This window comes from Acomys minous, assembly GCF_964271855.1.
Source record: "Acomys minous genome assembly, chromosome: 13".
NCBI classification, from domain to species: Eukaryota; Metazoa; Chordata; class Mammalia; order Rodentia; family Muridae; genus Acomys; species Acomys minous.
In genome coordinates, this window is record NC_140495.1 from 5,835,969 (window position 1) to 5,855,462 (window position 19,494).

Sequence of the window (19,494 nt, forward strand, 5' to 3'; positions counted from 1 at the left end):
AAAATTTGTAAGCTCAAACTTCAGAAGCAAATGATTTCACTCATAAGTGTACACAGATCCTGTTAATTATCATTATCCATTGTAAAGGTTTATGTAAAATAGCTTTTCTTTTAAAAAAAAAATCTAATTTCCATGAACAGCATTACAGATAGTTAAATTAGTAACTGTCCATTAAAAAGAAATCAAGTCCTAGAGAATCAGGAAGCTGCTGACAGAGACCCTGCCTCAGGAAAACAAAAGAAACAGAGCAACTTGCGGCTTCTCAGACTTGTGTGCCTAATAACAGCAGCAAAAACAAACAAATAAGAGGGTACACGTAGACAAAATGTCTGCTTATCAATGCAGATTATAGGGATCTGCTTCTTTGAGTTTAAATGTTTTAGACTACTATTAAACTTAATGATAAACTGTTATTATAACACCTTTAGTGTTTATTCTTTTAAAGAAGATAAAATGTGGGGAGCTGGGGCAATGGGGCACATTGGCAGCTTTAGACCCTTCTCTGTTACCCCATGTCAATGAAAGACTATCAGCCAAGCGGTAAGCCAGACACCCCTCAGACAGCACCCTTACTCTGAGCACTTCACAGACACTCAGGAGCTTTTGGCTTCTGACGGTCTGTGTCCTATCTACAACGGTTTAGTTTGTCCTAACCTTTTTGCCCCTACAAGCAAAAAGTAAACTGTAGTTGCCCAGAAGCCATTTGCAGAAAAAAGGATGTTTGCCCTAATGACCCAGCAGAAAGCATATGACTGGTGCAAATACAACCGTTAACTCCCATGCGGGACTGATGGTATAAATGTGGTCCCTTGTTTGAATGCAGGTCTGCTGTGGCTGGTGCAGACACTACGCCCACACCTCCTGGTTCACACACACTGTGTGGTTCTTCTGGTGCTGTTCTGGGTGCTGGTATCATACTCAGTAGCAGGGTCCTGGCTGCTGGGGTTGCCTTGCCTACTTGTGGTCTTTATCATTAATTACAAGTGCTGAGCCGCTCGCAGGGAGATGGCTGAAGTGGCAGCACAGTGGTGGCCATGGTGACTGGCAGCAATAACACTAGTAACAAGAGGGCAATGAAGAGTTCCAGGAGCCAGGCATGGTGGCACACACCTTTAACCCAGCACACGGGAGGCAGAGGCAGGCAGATCTCTGTGAGTTCCAGGCCAGTCTGGTCTACAAAGCAAGTCCAGGACAGCCAAGGCTACACAGAGAAACCCTGTCTTCAAAAAAACAAACAAAAAAAACAAAAACAAAAACAAAAGAGTTCCAGGGACACATGTGGCAGGAATCCGCATGGAGCTGAAGAGAGAAGGGCTATACAACACTGTAAGGGCTAAGGGGCTTGGACGCTAGAAAAGTCAAGTTACTCATTAGAGACTGTATAGTTTCATGTAACGCTATATCCAAGGCAGCAGCAGCTGGTGCCTGGGAACAGTCCCAAGTACTGAGTACCTGAAAGCACTCGTAGAGCTCAGAATGTCTGTACACTAACAAGGGGCACCCCTGCAGACCGAAGCAGCAGGGAAAGTGCTCCAAAGAGGGAAAGATGTCCTAAATCGAAATCTCTTCTACAGTGGGGACCTGGAACTCAAGGGAGCTAGGATGTACTACCTAGAAAACATCTCTGGGGCCTCCATAACCCACTCTTTGTCAAACCTCTAGTAATAGTAAAATCTGGAACACACAGACTAATTTAAAAGGAAGGTTAGCTGGGTGTGGTGGCGCACACCATTAATCCCAATGCTTAGGAGGTAGAGGCAGGTGGATCACTGTGAGTTTGAGGCCAGCCTGGTCTACAGAGTGAGTGCAGGACAGCCAAAGCTACTCAGAGAAACCCTGTCTCAAAAATAAATAAATAAATGAACAAATAAAAAAATAAACAGACAGATAAAAAGAGGGTTAATATTCCTATGAGAACTTTTCTAACTTTAAAATCACATATGACTCAACAACGGTCAATAAATCACTTACTTGTAGCTTTTTCTTCTCTCTCTGAAGAGTCTGATACGCAGTGACAAGCTAAAACAAACCAAGATAACATTAGTTATTTACAATAAATACAGTTCATTATGCTAACTGCTGCTAAAACTTTTCTCTTTATAAAAACATCAAGCACCAATCAGAAGAGTCCTATAAAGACAATTAACCTTAATTCAATCCATAACAAAACTAATAACACAGCAAGTCTGTTTCTAAAATACAAGCTGTAAATTTACTATAAGTCAGTGAATTTCCACATACATCTTTAGATTTCAACATCTAATTTATAGGTGAGAACTGCAGCCAACTTGCCTGAAGGTAAAAGGCTACCCAACTATAGTCACAGACTAACTACATCTGCAACCAACAGCATTGTGCAGCTGTTGGCTAGAAAGAAATTCCAGGACCTAACCCAAAACTGACTCAACTGACTCACTGAGAATTAAGGACTATGGTGGGGAGACAGGAATCTGCTTTTAAAAAACTCTCTAGGTGATTTTTTTTTTTGGACTACAACATTAAAGATTATAATAATAAAAATCTAAGGAAGGAAATGCATAACTAACAGATAAAAATTAACAATCCTAAATAGAATAAACACTCTAACACAACTTGATGAAGTGATGAAATGACATTGGTTTTTTGTTTTTTTTTAAGACAGGGTTTCTCTGTGTAGTCTTGCCTGTCCTGGAACTCATTCTGTAGACCAGGCTGGCCCTGAACTATCTGCCTCTGCCTCCCAGTGCTGAGATTAAAGGTGTGCGCCAGCACTGCCTGGCTGAGTAACATCTCTTTGCCCTGTACGCCTCACACAGCTGACCTGGTGTTCAGTGCGCTCCTGGGATCTACAGCGCAGCTCTGGGAAGCATGGCCTAGTAAATACGTCTCCATTTTCCCTGGAGAGATGATGTGTGCTCCTAAATGTCACTGCTGATGCTGGAGTCAAGAGGCAGTCAGCTGTGTGAAGGAGAAGGGAGTCTAGGAAGAGGCCTAAGGATTAGGAGCAGGGCCCCCCTTGTTAGCTGTAGGCTGAAAAGGTTACTGTGTTCAAAAACAGAGGCGGGGTGTGAGGAAGAGCAGCTCCTGAGTTAGGAGCCACCCAGCTGCCTAGAGCAGCCATGAAAGGGACAGGCAAAGGTTACAAAGCCTCCTTATTCCTGGACAGCTGCTTGACTCTACTATAGCCTAGACTGGAGACCACCCGCGGTGACTGAGAACAAAGTACAGGTTCCGCCGACTGCTCTGTGGCTGTAGTTTAATATTTATTTAATATTTATTAAAATTGAATGTGATGTTGATTTATTAGCCATGTCAAAATAAAATGATGTATATTGAGTATGGACAACAAAAGCCATAAACACAAAATATTTCCTGAAGAAGAATTTTTCCTTCCTTTTTGCTTTTCTCTTTGTTTTGCAAGACAGAGTTTTTCTGTGTAGCCTTGGCCGTCCTGGACTTGCTTTGTACACCAGGCTGGCCTAGAACTCACAGCGATCCACTTGCCTCTGCCTCCCTGAGTGTGGAGAAGAATTTCTTTCTCTCTTTCTCTCTTTCTGTCTTTTTAAATTAGATATGGAGAAGTTAATTAAATGAGCATGGGGAGAGAAGGAAAGGGGGAGGGTACAGAGAGAGAGAGAGAGACAAAGAAGAGAGGAAGAAAGAGGAGGAGGGAGAGAGGTAAGCGAGCAAAGAAGAATTTCTTAACTGCACCTGACAGAAAGAGACTCAAGGGAGGCAAACAAAGTACCAAAACCAAACAAATAAAAAACAAAAAAGGAAAAAACAAAAACAAAACAAAACAAAAAAGGAAAGCACTTTTTACTTCCTCCCTTACACCAAACAAAGTGAGTCTTTAAAGATTTACTAGCTGTAAGATTCAAGGCTAGAGAGATGGCTCAGTGGTTGCTCTTAAGCTCTTAAGCTTTGAGAGGACCCTGGTTCAATTCCCAGCATGCACATGGCAGTACACAGCTGACTGCATCATAACTCCAGTTGCAGGGCATCTGATACTCTCTTCTGGGCACCAAGCATATAAGTGGTGCACACACACGTGTACACACACACACACACACACACACACACACACACACACACACACACACAAAATACCCATACATAAAATAAAATTTAAATTTTTTAGAGTCATGTTAGGCAAAAATTTAAGTGTCTAAAAAGATAAAAACAGAGCCTGGCAACATGGCTCAGTGGTAAGGGCATTTGTGGCCAGGTCACGAAGTGCCTGAGTTCAATCCATGCTATCTATATGGTAGACTGAGAGAACCAACACCCACAAGATTTTCTCTAACTTCTCCTCCCATGTGCTATGGCACACATTCACACACACACACACACACACACACACACACACACACACACACACACAATGAAAATTTTTAACTTAAATATTGGTACAATGAAAATGAGCCAAATCTTTGGAGTCATCAAAGTGTGTAAGCCACGGTCATTTTGAAGGTACTCTAGTCAGCTACGAGGATCATGGGGGACTAGAGAAAAGAAAGAAAATTACCTTGGCCCTAGGTGTCCATAGACACTGCAGAGAATGTGAGAACTAGAAGGCTATACACATAACCTCCAAAACGTCAGCCTACTAAAGGCACCTGGACCACAGGAAGATTTGAACTAGGCCCTGCCAGACTCCCTGCCCTCAGGCTCAGGTGAGAGCGGGCGTGTTCTGTGTGCGGCACGCGGTCAGTACTCCTACCTCTGAGTACTTCCCTCTGTAGCTACTTAAGCTTCGCTCCATTCTTCGCAACCGCTGAAGCAGCTGCTCTCTGTTGAGACTGTCTGAATTCCCTGGTGTGTCTTCAGCCTCGCTCTCCATGTCAGAAGGTGGGTCAAAGGTGGCAGCAGAACAGTCCAGGTCAAGTTGGTTCAGGGACTCTCTGGAAGATGTTCGGACCAAAGACTCTTTAGAAGACCGGAATAGAGATTCCTTTATGGGACTTCGAAACAGAGACTCCACTGAAGGTACTCGGAGCTGGAGCTTCTGTGCAAAAGTCTGTGTGTCACCTGACTGTAACCAAAGCCAACAGAGCAGGAGTTAAAATACACAATTCCGACATCTACTACACCGTCACCAGCAGGGGTCTGGCAACAGCTCTAATGATTCAATTTGCATTCCAGGTAAGTAATACAAAACACTGTGTCTGAGCAATGAAAGACACTGGCAATTTCTGTACAAGGTTTGGACCTGCAATCAGAGAACTCTCGGGCCATTGCCTAGCAGTACCAGTGCCCTCACTAAGTCACTGCCCTTCAGTTTGCCCATCTGTACAAAGGGAAGCACGTTTCTGGGCTGACCCTGCAGAGATGCTGCAGAGTCCCTCACACTCGCTTGCTAGATTCTTTAGAGCACACCATGCTTAAAGTGTTGACATCCAGAGTGAAGTGTGAGGCAGGAGCTCAATTCAAGTCTACTTTATCTGGTGAGTCTTCATGGACTTAGTGATTCCAGATCATTCTTTTCAACAAAAAGGAAAATGGGCTGTGGAGAGGGTAATGCACTAATGAGGCAGTTTCCTTTAGAAAAGGTATGGAACAGAGTAGACCAGTGACACACAGCTCTACTGGAGCCCTGTCCTGTGAACTCAGGCTGGTTTGTTCACCTCAGAGAACACACTGAGGAGTGTATACACAAGCTAACAATGCACTACTAAATGGAAAAGATTACGTTAGAAAGCAGTGTGCATACCATGAACTCATTTTGTCTTGTTTATAAATATGTTTTAATTTCTATTTATATTTTCACAGATGCCATTAGAACAAGTCACGAAGGACAGGCATATGCAGAAGTAAACAGTGTCTTCTTGTGGAAGAATTTTGGGTGTGTTCAGTTTTTTTGTTGTTGTTGTTATATTATTCTGTACTTTCTAGTTTGTTTTCATAATGTGCAAGTTTTACCCTCATGGTGGAATGCTCCCTGTACAAAATCTAAGACCTTCTTTTGCTGGCAATTACCAGTCACTTGTGGCCCACCTGAAAAACTGCTTTCAGTTCCCTGACACACAGCATCCATATAAAGACCCTAGGATAGACAAACAAAGCACATGTGATATTTCAGTGTCTCCAGAAGCTAATGAACTGTCAACGCCTGCACCTGTAAATCCTAATCATCTTAACCACCATGCCGACTCTGACTGGCAGTGGCTTTATTGTTCACTCTTGGAGCTGGGAGGACCACAGGGCCTACACATTCTGGCAAGTGTGCCCCACTCTGCCTCAGCCTCTTCTCAAGAGAGTGACTAGTGCCTTCAGCGGGAGTCAATCTCACCATAGCCCAAATCCCAGCGCATCTGTTGTTCTACAGACCTTGAACAGGTCCCTAAGCCAACAGTCCTGTTTCCTCCTCTGTAAAATGGGGGTGGAAAAGACAATGACGATGACGACAATGATGCCATCCAATCTACATGACTACTGCAAAACTGAGTGACTTAATACAACGTGCAGCAACAATTCCTACGAAGAGACAGGCAATGAAAAGAGATGCAGCTTCAAACAAAAGTAAGGGGAGAAACTAGAGACTCCTCACCATGGTGGACGAGCTCACGGGCAGAGCACGTGCCCTTCTGGTTACGAGAACTCAGGGCTTTAGCTATGGGGCCTGACTCACCTTTTCCGCAGTAGGTATTGACACAGCCTCATTCTGCCGGTCTCTAGCTGTCTACAATGAACCAGAAGCCCCCTTTCCCTAAGGTGGTTGTGAGGAATAATAAACTAATCTGTGTTAAGAACTTAAGCTCACTTAAGGCAGATACGACTTTCACCTGACACCTACCTTCCATTCTTTCTTCACACCACACCCAGGCTTTGTAGAAGTGCAAACCCCCTCCTCAGCCCCACCCCACCCCATCCAGAAGATTGTTAATGAAAACTATGGTAACACAGAGCACAAGGATGGGGAGCAAGCACAGCTGTGGCTGAAGCTGAACAGAAGCACCCTCTCTGAACCAGCAGCTGCATCCCTACACCTACACCAACAAAATGTGTACATGGTCAACAAAAGACACTATTCAAAATGAACCCCAAGGGGCTGGAGAGATGGCTCAAAAGTTAAGAACACTTTCTGTTCTTCCAAAGGTCTTGAGTAAAATTCCCAGCAACCACATGGTGGTTCACTACCATCTATAGTGAGATCTGGTACCCTCTTCTGGCCTAAAGGCACACATGTGGGCAGAATACGTACTGTACAAATAATAAATAAATCTTTTTTAAAAAATGAACCCCAAATCAAATTAGCCAATTAATAAAGGGATTCTTTTTTAAACTGTCTTATTCACCATTGGAATACCAGCCAACAATCTTATTCACCAATGGAATACTAGAAAGCAATGAAATGGTGCGAAATCAAAGTAACAATGTAGATAAATCTCATAGAGTATAAAACAAAAGAAGCCAGGCATTCTGGGCATGGTGGCTCACACTGTCGCTTCAGTACTCAAGAGACAGAAGGAGGGCCGCTGCTAGTTTGAAGCCAGCCTGGCTTACGTAGTACATTCTAGACCAGCCAAGGTGAGATGCAAGGCTGTCTAAGCCAGTCATTTTTAACCTTCCTAACACTGTGGCCCTTTAATACAGCTCCTCATGTTGTGATGACTCCAATCATAAAATTATTTTTGTTGCTACTTCATAACTGTAATTTTGCTACTACTAATAATCATAATGTAAATATATCATGTGCAGGATATCTGATATACAACCCCTATGAAAGAGTCATTAGACTCCCAAAGGATTTGTGACCCTCAGGTTGAGAACCACTGATCTAAAGAAATGGAAGGCAGGAAGAAGGGGTGGGAGGGAGAAGGGAAGGGATGGAGGGAGGGACGGAGGGAGGCAGGGAAAGGTGAACAGGCAAGCAGGAAACCAGACACCTTTACTGTGGGGAGCCCTGCTAAATTCTGCCATGTCAGAAATCCCATGCTTGGGTTGCACTCTGTGACCTTCCAGTTGCTGAGCTTTGCCGGAGGAGGTCTTTGGACATCCTTGGACTATTTAACTTTGAAAGAAGTGGGGAAGTCCCTACTGAGAAACACCCAAAGGGTTAAGGAAATCCTTTCAGGGAGCTACTCAGTAATAGGAAGTTCTTACAGAGAGCTATTCAGGCTATTGTGTTCTTCCTGGGAGCTAAGGAGAAAAGGATCAGAATACATCCTATTGACCTTGCTATATAAAGTCTTACTTGTCTGCATTAAAGTGAGTCTTGAGGGGGGCTGGAGAGATGGCTAAGAGGTTAAGAGCACTGGCTCCTCTTCAAGATGTCCTGAGTTCAATTCCCAGCAACCACATGGTGGCTCACAACCATCTATAATGGATCTGGTGCCCTCTTGTGGCCTGCAGGTGTACATGCAGACAAAATACCGTACATATAATAAATATCTTAAAAATAAATAAATAAATAATTAGTGAGTCTTGATCTGAAATTTCCCAACTTGACTCGTTATTTCTTGCGTCTCTGTACCCTACTTTCAATCCGCACTCCCTCTTTCAGGTGAACCCTGATTTGATCTGCCCTGCAGGCCGGGACTCGTCACTTTACATATAAAACAGCCATGTTAATTTGCAGTCTAGAAGCAAGAATAGTGGTGACCCCTGAGGATGAGGCAAGGGACCAGGAGGAAGCCAAGGGCCTTTAGAGCACTAATAACTTCTGTGTCTATGGAATTTTTATTTTTAATTTTTTATTATATCTATTAATTTATTTGGGCACATCAGGATACAAAGCAAATACGTCAGAAGACAACTTGCGGGGGTCAGTCCCCTCCCTGCACCTGTGGCTCCCAGGAATCAAACTCAGGTCATCAGACTTCATGGCAAGCACCTTTACCTGCTGAGCCCTTTGTCTGCCCTGAGTAGAAAGGTGTATTTATGGGGTGAATGTGCCATACTTTTCTACAGATATTAAAATTTGATACTATTAATTTTCAATTATTATTGCTTGAATTTGGCTTTTCTGAGACTCAGTAGGGCTGATAACAGACACTATAAAGGAAAATCCGCAGGCTGGGACCTTTTGATATAGCTATCATTCTACTGACAGAACTCGCTAGACCAGAGATGTTACTTCCTGAGGGCCAACCTGTATTCGTAAAGTGGCAAGGGTCAGGTAGTTAAACCGAGTGGGGTACAAGAAGTTACAGTGTTGCACCACGCCCTGTCTGCAAATGGGAGCAGTAACAGCCTCTCCTGCAAAGCTGTCATGTGTCTCAGAGCAAGCCTTTAAAACACCCTTTCCAGGCAGTCACATACTAGTAACAACAGGCAGGCCAACACTCTGAAGGCCTGACATTTTAATAAATTAGTAACAAACCTGAGGAGAAGATGATTCACTTCTATTAACACCATCTGGAGATTTTGTAGCTGGAGTGGATGCATTCTAAAAACAAGAAAGAATATCATTAAAAAGAGAACAGGAAACGCTTAAAAACAAAATATTGAGACACAGTAGACACTATGATCTACTGAACAAAATTAGTAATTGTTTATTAGAACATTTTCATGCAGGGTGAAGGTAGTATAGTTAAGTATTTTATTAAATCACTTTGCTATAAAAAAAATTAAAGAAGAAAGAAACTAAATAGCAAAGATTAGTGTGTAGCAATTTTTTTTTAGCTAATGTGGAGCTAATCACATTAGGGGAGCTCTTCCCCTCATGTCCCCAATTCTGTCCCCATGGCAAAAATCAGCATCAGGGAGTCAATAGGCAAAGCTCACTCAAACAGAAAACTACCAGAAAGAAGTCATGTCAACTGCTCCCTACAGGAAAACCACATTCAAATTAAGATTATCTGGGCAAACTTATAAAAATAAAATATCAAAATGCTTCATTCACTTGAAGCCAGCAACTTAAATGAAACTAATGTAAACATTTTCAGGAAAGTTTCTTCCACACATACTGGCTTTTTGTTTCCTTCTGTTGGTGAGCCCACTGCTCCAAGGGAGAGCTGCTGGTTACCTCATGCGGTGGACTGCAGAGGTAGGCCCAGGACGGTCTGAGCTTCAGAAGTCTACACTGTGTGTACAGTGCACTGCCTCTCCAGTCCCTACCACTACAGAAAGAGCTCATGAGGCAATCACCACTTGCTTTACACACGGCACTGTACCATGTGCAGCAGCAGGCACTGCCCCAGCTTCTTCCTTTACAGATAACCCAAGTAAAGATAAAAGGAGAAACGGGTGACTTGTTTGTTTTGAGTCGGGGTCTCGCAAAGTCCAAACTAGTCTTAAATTCACTAAGTTCCTGAGGTTGGCCGTGAACTCTGATCTTCCCTCCCTCACTTCCTGAGTGGTGAGATTACAGGCATGCATAACCATGCCTAGCTCTGGAAACATTTTTAAATGTAAATACTGTATTACATAGCCAAGTAAGTAGTCTGTCTAAAGAGCACCGGCCTAATGCACTGTGTGAACGGAAGTCGGGGCTCTCCATAAGCAGTGCTTGAGGTGTTGCCACTGTCTGCGGAGTTCTCCTTTCTGCTGTGGTCCTTGCTTGTGAAGCCCCATCTGGCTCAGCTGTGGAGCCAACCCCCTCTATGCTGCAACACTGCACCTTCTGCAGCACTGCTCTACACACAGCGACAGCTCTGCCACCAGCTGCAAGAGGGCAGGACACAGTATTCCTCTCCTGGTGCCCAATACCTGATGCTGCCTCATAGTAAGCGCACTACAAACGCTTGCTAAATCACTGCCTAGGCACTGCCCTAAGCACAGGAACTCACTCCACACAATGAGGCTCTGGGTCACCAACACTTTCCCTAGAGGGAGTTCTCAGACAACAGGAAGCCTGCTCAGCTGACTAGACATACTAGGGCTTCTCTGACAAACCTGTCTTTGTTTATATTTTTTTTCATTTTTCTGCAATCTTTTCAATTATACCTGTTCAATTTTTATTACCATTTTTTGGCTGCTGAGCACTAAAGATACAGCTGTATTTAAGAATGACCAGAGAAATATGTTTTTAAAGCTAAATTAAATAAAGCCCTGTTTGGGGCAGCATATGCTTTTAACTAGAAAAGCAGGAGGGTCTCTGTGAATTCAAGGCCAACATGTTCTACATAGGAGAGCCAGAGCCAGAGCCAGAGCCCCTGCCCACCCCCAATAAATAAATACAAACCTTGAAGAAAAAAAAACTAAATTAAGGAAAACTCAGCTCGTGGTGAACTTGTACTTAATCCCACTAAATCTTTATTATGACACCAAATAACTATTCTGGTTTCCCTTTGTCTCATGGAGAAATGCAGTTTTCAATCATGAGCATATAAAACTTATGTAAGATTAGTTTTCTAGTCTACTAAAGTTTATTTCTAAATAATTTATAGCACTCATTTTTACCTTATAACATTTTTTAAAATAGACGATGAACTGAAATTATTTTTATACTGTACTCATGACAGGTGTGCCTTTGAAGTTTCCATTAGTCCTATATGCGGTGTACAGCATATGTTCCTTTCCTTTCTTTCTCTTCCCTTCCTTCCTTCCTTCCTTCCTTTCTTTTAAGTAAACTGGTAAGTCTATGTACTAAGACTCCTGATTCAGCCACAAATATGTTTGTAAACAATAAGTATTGCATTCCTTGTACCCAGAGGGAGAGAGAGAGAGCAGCTTTCTAAACGTCATCTAGTCATTTGACACCTAATCACCCTGAGCTCCTTGCTTCTCTAGACACAAGTTTAGAATGAAACTGAAGCCCACTGTTGGCGGTGTGCACACCAAGCCTTCACTGCCCACTGATGTAAGAACACAAATGCTCTGTTTCTGCCACTGGCTACCAAGTTAAGCCAATTCTCAACACTTGGAAAATCTACAAACCCAGTTCAGCCATCCTCCTGAGTAAGTAAACTGCTACATTATTAAATCATCAGTTCACCAGATACTTCAAATAGAAAATGTCTGCTTTCCCCAAATAAATCACACATAAAGTTAAAATTAAGTGAATTCACTCATAAAAAAGAGACAACTGTTTCTTTTCATACTCAAAAAATTAATAAAGTTACGAAGCACAATATGCTTTGTACTTACTTCTTACCTTTATTTCAAAATAAAGAAATGAACATGCTATAATATAATCTATCTACCTATGCAATGTTACTAATTACTGATTTATACAATGCATTGTTTTCCTTTAAAAATGTCAGGCACATTTCAAACACTCTTTGCTTCCTCCCAAGAGTAAAATGGATTTCTAACCACACATACTGGTTTTTGAGAATGAGAAAACATTTCCAAGGGACGCTAGTTCCATCCAGTGAAGGCGGCTCTGCTCCGTTAGTGGGAAGGGGAATGGTATTGTGATGCTGTTAGTGTTGTCAGGAAGCAGTTCACCGCCAAACTCAGCAACTAGTTCTCTGAGATTTTAGGGCATGGTTAGCAACACAACACAGAAGACACTCTGAGGGAAGTGATAAGCCACGTGAGACTAGCTGCTAGAGCTGCCCAAATGCTGTGATTCCTCACAAGAGAATGCAGAAAGCGGTGGAAAGACTCACCACACTGTCACTCTGTGTTTTGGGTTGTTTGGAGGAATCCAAAGCAAAGATAGTATACTCAGAGAGAAAGGCAGGCTCTGCTACCATCCCGGCTAGTAGCTGTCTCAGTCAGAGTAATAAACAGAGGTACAAAAACAAAACAAATGATGAAATACAGATCATGACATGTTACAAAGTGATCTCACAGCACACAACACTCAAAATACTACAGCCACCATCATGATGACCACCCCACCCCAAACACTACAGCACCATCATGATGACCACCCCACCCCAAACACTACAGCACCATCATGATGACCACCCCACCCCAAACACTACAGCACCATCATGATGACCACCCCACCCCAAACACTACAGCACCGTCATGATGACCACCTCACCCCAAACACTACAGCACCATCATGATGACCACCCCACCCCAAACACTACAGCACCATCATGATGACCACCCCACCCCAAACACTACAGCACCATCATGATGACCACCCCACCCCAAACACTACAGCACCGTCATGATGACCACCCCACCCCAAACACTACAGCACCATCATGATGACCACCTCACCCCAAACACTACAGCACCATCATGATGACCACCCCACCCCAAACACTACAGCACTGTCATGATGACCACCCCACCCCAAACACTACAGCACCATCATGACCACCCCACCGCCCAAACAACACAGCATTGTCATCATGATCACTCCCACCCTTAAAAAACGACCAGGAATGGGATGAACTAGTGAGTTTAGGATTTCAAAACCCAACTTGGAAGCCACTTGCCAGCTGGCATACATATAACATCTGCAGTGGGCACCATGGCAGCCAGTATATCTGGCTATGTGGTATAAAGATTGCTCTAATGCAAACAGGGCACAAGAGTGCAGACCTTTAGCAATGTGTGATGAAGAAGCCTTGAAGATCTACAGAGAATAATGCACACAGCTAACAATACTGTACACTTCAGTTTCTCTAAGTACTACATCTTAGATGTTGTGTTAACTCTTATTAGACGCCATTCTCTTCCTCTTCCTGCTCCTCCTCCTCCTCAGCAGCAGCAGCAGCAGCAACAGCAGGAGCAGCAAATCATGACAGGAGGAAGCGCGAGGAGCTGGCGGAGGTGGTATAGTAGCTACAGCCCCAACACTGCCCACTTCACAGGTCTACACTCAGCCTCCACTCACTGAGCTCCACACACCAAATACAGATAGCATTTATGTCAATCACGCCTGCCAGTGAAGTGGGCTTAACGATGCATGCATGCACCACAAACACTTAGCATGACTTTTCTAAGTACTAAGATCAAATCTTTAGATACTTAAAAAGACAGCACTGAAATATATAGGAATGATAAATTACAAAACAACTTTATTATTACTTATATTACATGAAAAATTCTTTTATCAAAAGTACTTACAAAAGAAAGCTCTGAAATAAAATGTATAACACTAGTTCTTTTGACACATATGTGCCCACTAAGCTTCTCCCCAGACCCTCTCGACGGAAGAGACTACATATGTATTCATGTGTAAAACTGCACAGATTACTAACATATATGCAAGCACACAAGATCAGTGCATATAAGACAGGTGATCTCTAAATAGAGGCTCTGTGGGTGTTGCAGATCTCTCAGTGGCAACTGTTTTTTTGGACACCATAGTATAAGTTTACAAGATGTCATTATTTAGGCAGGGCAGCGGTGGCGCATGCCTTTAATCCCAGCACTTGGAAGGCAGAGGCAGGTGGATTATGAGTTCGAGGCCAGCCTGGTCTACAAAGTGAGTCCAGGACAGCCAAGGCTACACAGAGAAACCTTGTCTTGAAAAAAAAAAAAAAGATGTCATTATTTGAGGAAACTAGTTGATCCCTAGTTTTTTATAATCTCCTATGCATAGACAATTATTATAAAATGAAAATGCTAAAAATTATTCCAATGAAATATTGATGGCAGTTGTTTTAAGAAAAATTACATAAGAAAGTATAATCTACTCTAAGGTATATAATACTATATAACACAATACATAATATACAATAAATTATATATCCTGTAAAGGACATGTCTGAAAATAAGTATGTGCAAAAGTTTAAAGGCATACACACTTTCCTCGGGCCTTTAAGGCTGCAGATACTGACTGGAACGCTCCCTGGCTCTTCACCCAGCACTGCACTAGAGTCCGTCATAACTACAGACAGACAAACCTCTGGTTTCCTTGGTCTGGTTAGCATTTAAAACATGCTCTCATACAGCTCAGGCTGGCCTCGGGCTTACGATGTAGCCAAGGACCACTCTGCAGCACTGCATCTCCTGCCTCTTGTTCCTCACTAGCTGGATTAGTTAGGTGTCATTATGCCACTCTAAGACAAAATTAAATTACATTAAAAACAATTTTAAATGGTGTGTTGTACATCCGTATATGTATACATGTGAGCATGTGGGTAAATGAAGAGGCCAGAAATTCATATTAAATGTCTCCCTTCACTGCTCTCAACCTTATTTTCTTGAGAAAAGGCTTCTTATTGAAACTGAAACTTACCAGTTTTGCAAGACTGGCCAATGAGCAAGCGCCAGGGACCGTCCTGTCTCTGCTTCCCCAGCTCTAGGAGTCCATGTGTACACCACCACAGCTGGCCCAAACTTAAGTCTTCATGCTTGTACAAGTATTTTACCAACTGAGCAATCTCCCAAGCCCAGAATACAGATGTGTTTAAAGCTCTTTTTTGTGATATTAATGACTAGTACTCCTAGGATAGACTCCAAAAGATTACTAAATTCTAAACTCTATTACCAGTTATATATTAAACTATGACAAATGCCTAACTGGCTTCAGGAATCCCATCCAAACTTACTGAAAATCTGACTCAGAAAGGCCATTATTTGAAGATATGTTAACTTTAAGTTGAAAGCTCAACAGATTTACTTCTCTTAGGCTCCCAAAGTTATTATTTTTTTAAATAACCAAAACACTCTTACCATACAAGTTTAAAAAGTCCAAGTTTAAAAGAGAGTTTACAGCCAAACATAGTAGTGTACACCTTTAATCCTTGAGGGGCAGAGGCAGGAGGATCTCTGTGAGTTCGAGGCTAGCCTGGTCTACAAAACTGAGTCCAAGACAGCCAGGAATACACAGAGAAAACGTGTCTCAAAAAAAAAAAAGGGGGGGGAGAGGGGTTTATGTAAAGCTTTAAGAGACAACTACTGAAGTTTGATGCCTATCATAAAGAAATGGTGACCAGCAATCCAAAAGGTGGCCAAACAAAACTGAGCAGACTAGACGCAAGCCTTTCTCTCCCCAGGGCAGAGCAATCTAAGACGAGTTCGGCAGGCATACACGTGAGAGCCTCGGATGCCTTTCTCCTGCCCTGTCTCATCAGCACCAGATCTTGGCTGTCCACACAGCTCAGTGGGAGAAGTTGCACAGCAGCTGCAAGGCAACTGGGTCCACTCCAACACCAAACAAGTAGAGAGCAAACAGCTCTTGTCTAACTTTCAAAGGGATTCCAGCAATTCATTTTCTCAAATTTGTCAAATTCTATTCTAAAACAGCTAAAAACCCAACTGACCTCTTCTGTGTGGTCCACAGTGAAGTCATCCCTAAACTACCACTGCGTGAAGTCTGTGCCCTGGCACTCATGTCACTAACACTGTGGAGTCTGTGTCCTGACACACTGTGGAGTCTGTGTCCTGACACTCATGTCCCTAACACTGTGGAGTCTGTGCCCTGACACTCATGTCACTAACACTGTGGAGTCTGTGCCCTGACACTCATGTCACTAACACTGTGCAGTCTGTGTCCTGACACACTGTGGAGTCTGTGTCCTGACACTCATGTCACTAACACTGTGGAGTCTGTGCCCTGACACTCATGTCACTAACACTGTGGAGTCTGTGTCCTGGCACTCATGTCACTAACACTGTGGAGTCTGTGCCCTGACACTCATGTCACTAACACTGTGGAGTCTGTGCCCTGACACGCATGTCACTAACACTGTGGAGTCTGTGTCCTGACACTCATGTCACTAACACTGTGGAGTCTGTGCCCTGACACTCATGTCACTAACACTGTGGAGTCTGTGCCCTGACACTCATGTCACTAACACTGTGGAGTCTGTGCCCTGACACTCATGTCACTAACACTGTGGAGTCTGTGCCCTGACACTCATGTCACTAACACTGTGGAGTCTGTGCCCTGACACGCATGTCACTAACACTGTGGAGTCTGTGCCCTGGCACTCATGTCACTAACACTGTGGAGTCTGTGTCCTGGCACTCATGTCACTAACACTGTGGAGTCTGTGTCCTGGCACTCATGTCACTAACACTGTGGAGTCTGTGCCCTGACACTCATGTCACTAACACTGTGCAGTCTGTGTCCTGACACTCATGTTACTAACACTGTGGAGTCTGTGTCCTGGCACTCATGTCACTAACACTGTGGAGTCTGTGTCCTGGCACTCATGTCACTAACATTGTGGAGTCTGTGCCCTGGCACTCATGTCACTAACACTGTGGGAGTCTGTGCTCTGGTACTATCTGAAGCCTCTAGATTATTTTGAAGTTTTCCAACTTACCCTGCATATCTTATGCAGCTAGTCCTTCCACATATATGTCAGTCTATGGTAGGGTAGTCAGGGTTTTTTCTGAATTCACCTATTTTTCCTTAGTTTTATTATAATTGACACATTTATTCCTAATGAGTTCTTTTTCATATAAACCTAATATTTTTGTTGTTGTTTGTTTGCTTGTTTTTTTGTTTTTCGGGATGGGGTTTCTTTGTGTAACAGTCATTGCTATCCTAGATTCACTTTGTAGACCAGGCTGGCCTTGAACTCACAGATTTCCCCTGGCTCTATCTCCCTAGTGCTGGGATTAAACGCATGTGCCGCCACGCCCAGCTTACCTAGTCTTATTGTTTGCTCTGCTTTTTCTCACAATATTCTGTTAAGAAAATTATGTCTTCACTTGTCTTTTTATTTTATTTTATTTTATTAATTTATTCATATTACATCTCAATGGTGTATCCCCTCCCTTGTATCCTCCCATTCCTCCCTCCCTCCCATTTTCCCCTTACTCCCCTCCTCTATGATTGTGACTGAGGGGGACCTCCTCCCCCTGTATATGCTCATAGGGTATCAAGTCTCTTCTTGGTAGCCTGCTATCCTTCCTCTGAGTGCCACCAGGTCTCCCCATTCAGGGGATGTGGTCAAATATGAGGCACCAGAGTACATGTGAAAGTCAGACCCCACTCTCCACTCAACTGTGGAGAATGTCCTGTCCATTGGCTAGATCTGGGTAGGGGTTTAAAGTTTACAGCCTGTATTTTCCTTGGCTGGTGCCATAGTTTGAGTGGGACCCCTGGGCCCAAATGTGCCTATCAGAATTTTCTTCTTGTAGGTTTCTAGGATCCTCTGGATCCTTCAACTTTGCCATTCTCCCATGTTTCTCTCATCTAGAGTCCCAATAGGATGTCCTCCCCTCTGGTCTTCACTTGTCTTATTCTAGACCACTCTACTAAATTAATCTAGAATAAACTCACACTTAATGTTGGGGTGATCTTTCTGTTCCCCGTGGAAAGATGTCTTTGTATTATTCAAATGCTGATTTCTGTACCAGCAAAGACCTGGCTACAGGCAGAGCTGAATGCGGGTAGACTTATTCATATTGCTATTCTTTGGCTGCATCCTATTTTGTAAACACTCCCTCCAACACCTTCTGATTGGTTTAATGGAGAGCTGACTGGCCAATAGCAAAGGCAGGAAAGGGAGGTGAGACTTTCAGGCAGAGATGGAACTCTGGGAAGGAACATGAGAGGGGAAAAGATTCGCCAGCCAGCCACAGAAGTAACAGGGTGCCAGGAATGAGACTGAGGAAAGGTACCAAGCCACATGGCAGAATGTAGATTAATATAAAAGGGTTAAGTTAAGAGCTAGTTGGGGAATAAGCCAAAGCTAAGGCCAAGCATTAATAGTAAACATAAAAAGTCTCTGTGTGCAGTGGTGGCACGAGCCTTAAATCCCAGCACTTGGGAGGCAGAGGCAGACGGTTCGCTGAGAGTTCCAGGTCTGCCTGGTCTACAAAGGGCCAGGGCTACACAGAGAACCAAAGACTCCCTGTCATAATTGGGAGCTAGTGGTCCAGGAAATGCGGTTATATTTGGCACCCAAATGATTATACCTTAGTGTCTAGTTCTGCTACCTGACTTCTTGGTGTTTTAGAATTGGCTTTACTGTGGTGGTTCCCAACCTGTGGGTCATGAACCCTGGGGTGGTTAAATGACCCTTTCCTAAAATTACTGGAAAACACAGATGTTTACATTGCAATTCATAACTAGCAAAATTACATTTATAAAGTTGAAAAAAATAATTTTATGGTGGGGAGTCACCACAACATGAGAAACTGTATTAAAGGGTCACAACATTCAAAAAGTTGAGAACTATTCTTTACAGGCTCATTTGGAGAAAAGTATTGTCTTTTTCATTCCCTCTGTGACCCTCCCTCTCATCCAGTTAATCTGGTTCCCCAGGCTCCAGCTTAGGTCAGATTCTATGGCAAGAGCCATCACAAGTTCAATCACAAAGCCCAGCGGAACATGACTTAGGTTTTGATCATGAGGCCTCCCCAGTGACAAAAGCTTCCCACAAGCCACAGAGATCCCTGGACAGCAGAGCACGGCAGCTCACTGCTGTAGCCAGGAGAGGCAGCCCAGCTCAGCGGCTGCTCACAGCACATGCTCCAACTTACCAACAGAGAACGTGCTCATTTTCATTGCTCTCCATCAGTCCACAGGCGGACTTAAGTAAACGCCTACACTACCACACTCACCTAGCTCCTCGGTAGCTCTGTGGTACCAGCTTAATATCATCCCTGGGGAAACTTACAAAACTTCACTGAGCAGGTTTCCATTCTTACAGGGCTGCAGTTGGAAACAGCTGCCTTTGGTCTCACCTTCAAGCCTCTCAGGAATGATTTCAGTCCCTCTTGGCCTAGAGGTGTTTACCATGTTTGTGAACC

The 19,494-nt window shown here is 43.4% G+C and overlaps 1 protein-coding gene across 8 annotated transcripts in view; it reads right to left on the reverse strand.

The window, feature by feature from the left end:
• The window catches only part of GOLGA4 (golgin A4), a 91,437-nt gene that overhangs the window by 55,792 nt on the left and 16,151 nt on the right, over positions 1-19,494 (reverse strand). For 5 of the 8 annotated variants that reach the window (XM_084754892.1, XM_084754891.1, XM_084754889.1 and 2 more), the window contains exons 3-6: positions 12,480-12,578; positions 9,305-9,370; positions 4,703-5,014; positions 1,972-2,019 (exon numbers count right to left, since the gene is read on the reverse strand). In XM_084754892.1, the coding sequence (XP_084611018.1) occupies positions 1,972-2,019; positions 4,703-5,014; positions 9,305-9,370; positions 12,480-12,578 (525 nt within the window). The remainder of the gene's footprint in view (positions 1-1,971; positions 2,020-4,702; positions 5,015-9,304; positions 9,371-12,479; positions 12,579-19,494) is intronic. The other 3 variants (XM_084754895.1, XM_084754894.1, XM_084754893.1) reach the window with 1 other exon arrangement.